The sequence below is a fragment of the Psammomys obesus genome, unplaced genomic scaffold (genome assembly GCF_907164565.1).
Source record: "Psammomys obesus unplaced genomic scaffold, mPsaObe1.curated_primary_1811, whole genome shotgun sequence".
Taxonomy (NCBI): domain Eukaryota; kingdom Metazoa; phylum Chordata; class Mammalia; order Rodentia; family Muridae; genus Psammomys; species Psammomys obesus.
Window position 1 is genome coordinate 34,887,094 of NW_026587216.1, and position 8,789 is coordinate 34,895,882.

The 8,789-nt window shown below is 44.2% G+C and overlaps 1 protein-coding gene across 1 annotated transcript; it reads right to left on the reverse strand.

The window, feature by feature from the left end:
• Nucleotides 1-712: 712 nt before the first annotated feature.
• Nucleotides 713-1,729, reverse strand: Mos (MOS proto-oncogene, serine/threonine kinase). Its single transcript, XM_055603150.1, has one exon. The coding sequence runs from the start codon at nucleotides 1,727-1,729 to the stop codon at nucleotides 713-715; it is 1,017 nt and encodes a 338-aa protein (XP_055459125.1).
• Nucleotides 1,730-8,789: the final 7,060 nt, after the last annotated feature.

Genomic DNA, 8,789 nt, shown 5'->3' on the forward strand with positions numbered 1-8,789 from the left:
CAGAAATCAGAGCTCTGCTTGACTCGGCATTCTGTACGCTGGGATTAAAGGAGTACCTCTTCTGGCTAACAAGTGTTCTTTTAAAAAAAAATGTTTTGTTGCAGACAAAATGAAACTTGAATTTATGCAGGGGTTGGGGAATGAACTTCTTCAGCCCAGGGCCAGGCTGCCCTTCCCCCAGCTGTCCTTTTCTATAGAATCCAGCCATTTTGGTTACCTGTCCTCTTTGGGGCCTCCTAACTGCTGTACCTGGTTCCCCTCATCCCCTCTACCTAACCTTCTCCTCCTACCTCTCCTCACATGGCTCAGGGTCATGTCTACTCTGGACTCTCCCAGCCAGATGATTCTGCCTCTGACTATGTCTCCCTTTTATCCACAATAGACTTTCTCCTCCATACATAGGAGCGGTCATGTCCTTTCTTTTTCCTTTTTTTTTTTCCCCCATTCACTAACAAACCTAATTAACAGCGGTACTATGGAGATGATACAGTAGGCCGGGAGCCCAGAAAGGGGACAACACAACCAAAAAGGGGCAGTGATGCCCATGACATCCGTAGCCTTCTTAGTCTTAGGAAAAACACTTCAGGCTGAAGTTCTCAGTAACTTTATTTTCTAAAAATATGCCCTAGGGGTATGTTTTCTTGAACACCATTTTTACTTCTTTAAAAATAAACAGAAACTAAAAGCTTATCTCCACACAGGCTGCTTGGAGTCAGCCTAGTGCCTTTCGGAAAGCGTTCAGGTCCCTCTGGAGCAGTTTGGCACCCGGCCTCTGCAGGGCGCGGGCCTCCCAGCAGCTCTGGATGATGCTCTGCAGCGTCTGTCCCTTCCCGGAGGTGGTGAACACCGCCCCCGCCAGTGACGGGCGCAGATTGTAGGCTACCACTGCGTACTGCACGTACTGAGGCTCGCCCGAGTAAGGCACCTCCCTGGTGGTCATCTGCCACAGGGTGATGCCGAAAGAGTAGATGTCAGCTTTGGGCGTGGCGATCTCTCCTTTCAGGAGTTCCGGAGCTTGGTGTGTGTACGTGCCCCCTACGTGGCGAGGGGGTGTCTGCAGATCCTGCAGCTTCTGGGAGCAGCCGAAGTCACTGATCTTACAGACGTCCTGCTCACTGATCAAAATGTTTGCTGGCTTCAGGTCCAAGTGCAAAATGCTTTGTGAGTGGAGGAAAAGCAGGCCGTTAACAATATCTAGGGAATACTCGAGGCATTTCCCCAGACTCAGTCTGCAACTGAGAGGCTCCGGGGAGCGGGTGGCCCCGTAGATGACTTGGTGCAGAGTCACATTGCCCCCGAACTCCATGATTATGGTACCTAGGCTGTTGGAGCCCTCTGGTGTGTCCGTGCTGGCGGCCACAACCCGGACTACATTATCGTGGCGCAGCCTTGCAATGTTGAGTTCAGCCCAGAAACTCCGCTGGGATGCACGTAGGTTCTTGGTACACTTGTTCACTTGCTTGATGGCCACAGGAACACCGCGGTAGGTGGCTTTGTACACTGAGCCGAACCCCCCAGAGCCCAGCCTGTACAGCAGGCATACCTGTTCCCAGTCAATGGAGCACCAAGCCAGCCGGCGTGGCAGCCGCGGGACTGGGGGAGGAGTGGCTCCCAGGAAGAGCTTCCCTGCCTTCCGTGGGGCCACCAAGGGGCTGCTGCAGGGCCGTGAGTCCACCGATGGTGACAGCTGGCTAGGGAGGTAGCGACACAAGGCTAGAGGCGATGGCATGACACCCTCAGATGAGACAGGCACCAGGGACACTAGGAACAGCCAGAGAAGTTGGGAGGCACGGCTGAGGATTCCCGCCTTCACCTCAGCCCCTTTGCCTCTTCCCTCGAATTCTCAAAATGAGCCACACCTGTGCTGTCACACCTTGCTACTGTTTGCTTTGTTTTAAATCAGGTGGGGCTGAGGGGCGCGCAGATGAAGGCTGGCAGCCTCAGATGAAACCATTGCTTTCTCACCGATTGAACAGCACTGGCCTGCCCCAGAGCTCAACATTTCTTTTCTCATTAAAAAAAAAAAAAAAAAAAAAAAAAAAAAAAAAAATTGAAGTACCATCTGATTAACATTAATTGGTCCTAAGACCGAAGAGAGAGAGAGAGAAAGTACAGCAAACTTGGCGCCCACTTTTCAGGCTATAATGATAGTGCTAGTCTCCAGCTGCATTAAATCACTCCCACCAACTATTGGCTGCAAAAGTTGCAATGCAAACAGCAGACATTTGTTGAACCACTTGCCAGGATTATTAGATGCAATCTTCATAAGAATTAACATTTGTAACTTTAATGTCATTGATCCAGATGGACTCACTGATACAAGTCAGAACACACACCTCCTGAGTTCATCAGAAGGGAGAATTCTCATACTGTATTTGATTTATACAGCGAGTTAAGACTTCTTCGCAACATGCTGACTTCCTATCAATCCTTCCTTCCCAAGGCAAGTCAGGTCACCCAGTGAGCTTGCTCACAAGACAGATTTCAGACTTCACAGCAAATGGGTTACTGGAATTTAACACAGAGCTGGGGGGTAGGAAGAAAGGAAAATAGTGATTTTGATGACCATAGCTGTAAGTAACAGCAAGCAGGGGAAAACAGAAGAAAAGCCAGGAGAAATAGACATGGCACAGAATCACTGGTACCCATCTACCATATGGAAAAGCAGATGTTGAAAATAAATTCAGGCTCTGGCCATCAATCCACACATTAATCCTTTCTGATATTTATAATAATATATTCATTTCCCTGCCATATTTTTGGTGGGGAAAAGAGCAACTCTGTTCATTCCCAACAGTCCCTCCCAGTGGTTAGAAGCTTAATCACATGGCAAAGCTTTTTTTTTTTTCTTCACACAGGTGATCAGTGATCACTTTTTGTGCAACAGCTGTGCACTTCTGACTTCAGAATTCTAGGTTTTGAGAAGGCAAGCTAATCAAAGAGAACCGCTCACATAAACAATTCAAAGTTCATGCAACTCCAGGTTTCTACTTGATAGTAATGATACAGTTTAGTTTGTCATCTTGCACGTAATGTTTGTTTGAGCCTCAATGCTTTAGGTAAAAAATTGATATAATAAGTTATTAAAATAAACATTTTGGGAAAATAAAAGTTGAGTAGTTTTCGACAGATTAAGAGGATGAAATATTAAAAATGTAAACTGTGGAGCATTTTAATAGACACCCCATTCTGTGCAATTTTGTCAAACCCCAAATGAAAAGGAAAATAGCACAGCAAAATTGAAAAATACTGAAATTATGCTACAAATTTGCTCAGGAGCTATCACGTAGATAAAATTACAGTTGAGGACTCTGAACTGTGGACTTCAGGAGGGTAAGAGTAAGAGGTTGCCTTAAACCTCTGGGTGTCACACAAAATACATTATGATGTGATTTATTATTTTGCAACTTTTAGTTTTAAGACAACCTCATGAACAAGTCACTTTTAAAGTCCAGTTTGGTATTCATCCAAAATGCAAGGTATTGGTGAAAGGATGAGTCACTGTGCATGCACAAATCTCAAGTTCATTGCATCCATCATCTGCCCATCTTCTCAAGTTTTTTAACTACAGGGCCACTGATCACCACTTGGTTCCTGTTATAGTTATTTTAAACTACAAACAGGTTACATCCTGATAACCCCACCCATCATAGGCTGAAAATACTGATAAGCGCAAAACACATTTATTAATGTTTTACCTACCAGCTGTCAGAGATGGTTATTAACCCCCTCACAGCCATATAGAAGGTGTCCTCAGTTCAGGAAAGGTTTGTTGAGTGCATCCGGATGTCACATCATTAGAAAATTAAAACATGGTAGACTGGAGTCTTATAAATCAAACCATGAAGACTGGCTACATTACACTTCCTACTAGGCAAACTGGCATTACTCTGAAAAGATCTACCACCGTTATTAATTTTCTTTCCTAGAACGCATAAGTTCTTATTGTGACTTTAATTAACTTTATTTAATGCTGACTTTGTGTCCACATTCTTTAGTAATTTCAACCTTTGATGGGGTTTTCAGGGTGTAACCCATGTGTAGTTTAAAGTACCTGTCAAAGAAAACAAATACTGAAGAGTAGACATAAAATTTAAAAACTTGAGTAGATGGGCAGGTAATGGATGCAATGAACTTGAGATGTGCACATATCACGAATCGTACTTTCACAACTACCTTGCATTTTGGGTAAATACTAAACTGACATGAGAAAAGAAATGTTTGTGGATCTGATCAGTAGTATAGAGCTAAAATATCAAGGCTTTGGGTTTAGATGGCTGGGTTTCTCTTACACTATCTTTCACCCCTGAAAAGATAAACACACCCAAACTTAGGTTTCTGAGGAACTCACAGATTTCCAAATTCTCCTTTGCTCAGGATTTATGATAGGTATCCCTTAAGGGCTGTTTATTTATTTTTGTTTTGCTGTTATTTTTTTTTTTTTAAATGAAACTCATTGAAATAAAACTCTAGAATTTTGGGGGCTACACCAAGTAAAAAAATAAAGACGTGTTAATCAGCACTAGTTTAAAATAACCTACTGGGACTAAATAAATTCATTTTATTGTACGCTGAAAGTTCAAGGTGCGTTTTCCGGAACTTTCGTTTTGAAGGTAAAGTGTTAAAAGCATGTCACACTATCTATCCGTAAACGTCCAATCCAAGGAGCGTTATCTTTAATCTGATCAAATGCAATAAGGCTTTGTGATCTCCAAAGGCAAAAGGCGGGTATCAGGGCAGGTGCGACCGAGGGCTGGACAGGAGGCTGCGCTCCCGACAGCTTCTGGAAGGGTGCACTTCTGTTCCTTAAGATGCACGCTCCGGGACCCGCAGGCATCAGCACGCGTATCGGATGCGACAACAGACCCAGAGCCAACAGCTCCCGGGACGCCGCTCGAGGCTGCAGCCTCTCCGGGCGCACAGGCTAGCCTTGCCCGGGCTTCCCTCCCTGCTCCGCGTCCCGGAAGTCGCGCGGCGGCGCCGTCGGACCCGCCCGTGGCTGCAGCCGACCGGGAAGGGAGCGGGGGGGGGGGGGGGGGGGCCCCCGGGCGGGGCCCGGGGGGGCCCCGGGGGCCCCCCGCGGGGGGCCGCCCGCGGGGGGGGGGGGGGGGGGGGGGGGGGGGAGCGGCACATGGCCGGGGCCTTGGGGGTCCCCAGAGGCCACCGAAGGGCGCCCGCCTTTCCGTGCAGGCGCGCAGCCGTCGGGAGGCATTTTAGGAGGGTCTTAAACTCGACAGACGTCACGACGGCGCTCGAGACGCGCGAGCGTTGGGGGTGGGGGTGGGGCGGGGCGGGGAGCAGGCCTGCTCGCGCACGCGCAGTCCTGCACGCGAGCTGCTCGGGATGCTGGGCGGCGGGGCGTGCGGGGAGCTCGGGTTACATCCAGCCGGATTTCCGAATGGCGAAACTGGGAGTCGAAGAGTTTGGAGCCCTTGGTGTTTTGTTCCTCCGTCTCCCATTTACCAGCGCTTACTAGGGTCGAAAAACGTTTGCCTTCTTAAAAAACAAAAAAACAACAACCACAAAAACCAAAAACCCAACGTTAAAACATAAGACAAATAATCTTACTGGAAATTCCATTGCAGAGATTCTCGAGTCAAACTTGAAAACAAATCATTGATTTCTCAATCTATTTGTGGCAAGGATTATGCTGTTTACATCCTCCTGAAATTTCAATTTTATACCTACGAACAGACACTGACTTCTTTCCGTATCTGTGAAGTGCACATATAGAATTATTTTCTTTTCCCTGTGACCAACTTCGGATTTCAGAGGCTGATGCACATTTTGTAGAACTGAAGCAAGTACCGGGGTTAAACTTTTGCACACGACTTGGTTCTGGCCCTCATAAGGGCGTACTTGCTAGCCTCTTGGTTGATGACTTGAATTTTGGATTTTAATTCTGAAGATATATATCATATTTAAACACCTTTTCACTTGATAAGGTTTCAATACATTTAGAAATTTTTACAACAATACTTGTTATAGAGGCGTTTGAGTTTGATGATATCTTGCAATTTTCTCATCTTCTTGACCGTAAACTGTTTACACATGTTTGAAAACACTTCTGGCTGTAATCTGGCTAGTCTTAATGTTTTTAAGAACAGTTTACGGGATCATTCTGTTGGCATCTTTCTTTGAGCCAGAAAACACTATGTACTTAATGCTTATAAAGTCTGTATTTCCCTTTGGTGGTAAGTGAATCATAATAATAACACTTTTGACTTAAGGATTCAAAAGTAATACAGGCTATCCAATTTATAATCTTTATTCAAATTATTATTATTATTATTTTGCATTTTAGTCGATATGGACTCATGACTCTTCTTCATACTTTCAATGTGAGTGAATGAACTACAATAATAATTATATCTTACTGCTCATACTGACCCACTTTGACCAGCGAGTGGAACCTGTTGTGTCTGTTTGGCACTGTCCCATTGATCAGAATTATTTCTTGGCCTAAACGTGGGTTGGGACAGGCCCACAGTGACTTGTAGAATCCATTTCTCAAGTGTACCCTAGCAGAATGAAGCTGGAAATCATGACTGCAAAGATAATGCTACACATTAAGTTCATTTTCTTCTCTCTGTTCCTCCCTCACTTTAAGAAACAAAAACTGGGAAAACACTCTTTCCTTTTAAAAGGAAAATATTCCTATTGACTTTTTAAAATTCAGTTTCAGCAGTATGTTTCTCAGTTAAATATCTTGACTCTGTCTTTTTTTTTTTTTTAAAGATTTATTTATTTATACTGTGTTCTGTCTGTATGTAGACCTGCATGCCAGAAGAGGACACCACATCTCATTATAGATGGTTGTGAGCCATCATGTGGTTCCTGGGAATTGAACTCATGACCTCTGGAGGAGCAGACAGGGCTCTTAACCTCTGAGCCTCTCTCCAGCCTTCAGTTAAATATCTTAAGTGATTATTTTTTTTTTTCTTCCTCTGTTCTTGGTCATAGCATCTTCAGTCCAAGAAGATATAATTACTGACTTTTTATCTCAGCAACTATAAATGCAGTTCAGGATTTTTTGCAGTAACTTTGTCCTTACACTGAAAGTCATGAAGGATGTATAGTCAAATTATTGTCTTACATGATAACTTACTCTGTAAAGATTTGCAGGACATATAGCACGCATAATTATGGTGAAGTTTGATGATATGTGATTATTTAAAATTGAAAGAAGCACAAAGTTTAACTATTATCCCAAGCCCTGAGTTCACTCTGTAACCCATATTGGCCTTAGACTTGCAGCGATCCTTCATTAGCCTCCTGGGTACTAGACTTGTAGACATGTGCCACCATATCTGGCTCCAAACCATTAAAAATTGTTACTTTCTAAGAAACCTGCCGTGTAGTTAACCAAGAATGTCCCTGGAACTGAAGGAAACATGTTAAATTTGTTGTTTTCTTTTTTGAAGTTTTTTTTTTTTTAAATGTATGGTATACTTTTCTCAATTTAATATAATCACATACCACCAAATATTACCATGTATAAAACAAAATGATTTTCTAAAGTAATTTCTATTATAATCCATTGTCAACCTCTCCCACCCATAATACACACATCGTCCTCAGGTATTTTTCTCTCTCCTTCCCCCTCACCCTGCTGTTTTCTTTTATATATAAAATTTTTCACTCAGTGCTGCTCCTTCCTTCCATTCTTTCTTTCCTTCCTCCCTTCTCTCCTCCTCCTTCTTCACAAAGACACAATTCTTTTTATTTTCTGAATTTTGGAAAACATGTAGAGTTATGTGAGATGAGATTTCACTTTCATCTGTTCTAAAATGTCCAAATATATTGTTCCTACCAGACAGAAGAAACTATTCTGCTTATTAGTAGTGTGTGCCTTTGTAATGTCTTGAAGATTTTAGGGGTAATACTTTGGGGCTTATTGTATATCAGGTTAAGAAGAAGATTGCAGTGAGGCTTCCAGCATCCTTGCCAGGCATCTTAGCAAGTTAAGCATTGGGAAATTTGTTAGAACTCCACACAAAGTGAGTTTAGGTCATTTGGTGAGCTGTGAAGGAGGAAGATGGTCCTCCTTATTACGTCTTGGCTCTTGGTTAGGAGAGAGAGAGCTCAGCTTACTGCTAAGCCTGATGGTCTGAGTTTTATCTCTAGGACTCATGGTGGAGGCCAAGAGCAGACCCTGACAAGCTGTTCTGTGGTTTCCACATGTGTGGCACGTGTGTGCCCCCAGTCCACACTGATATAAGTAGATGTAAATTCTTTTAACAAAGACTTATTTATTTTATGTGTATGAATTGTTTCATTTGCATATATGTCTGTGCACCACATGTGCGCAGCGCCTGAAGAAGCTGGAAGAGGACCTTAGAGTTATGGACCGTCACCATGTGGTTGCTGGGAACGGACCCTGGGTTCTCTGCAAGAACAAGTGCTCTTAACTGCTGAGCTATCACTCCGGTCCCCCTTCTTTCTCTCTCTCTCCCTTCTCCTCCCCACTCCATTCCTTCCTTCCTCCCCTCCTCCCCCCGTGTGTGTGTGTGTGTGTGTGTGTGTGTGTGTGTGTGTGTGAGTGTGTGTGTGTGTGTGTGTGTGTGTGTGTGTGTGTGTGTGTGTGTGTTTAGGCACCCAAGTGCCACAACACCACCTGGAGGTTGGAAGACAACTTTTCAGAATAGGTTCTCTCTTTCCACTCTGGCTGCTGGGGATTGAACTCAGATCTGCAGACTTGGTAACAGGAGCCTTTATCTACTTGCTATCTTCTCTCTCTATCTCTCTCTCTCTCTCTCTCTCTCTCTCTCTCTCTCTCTCTCTCTCTC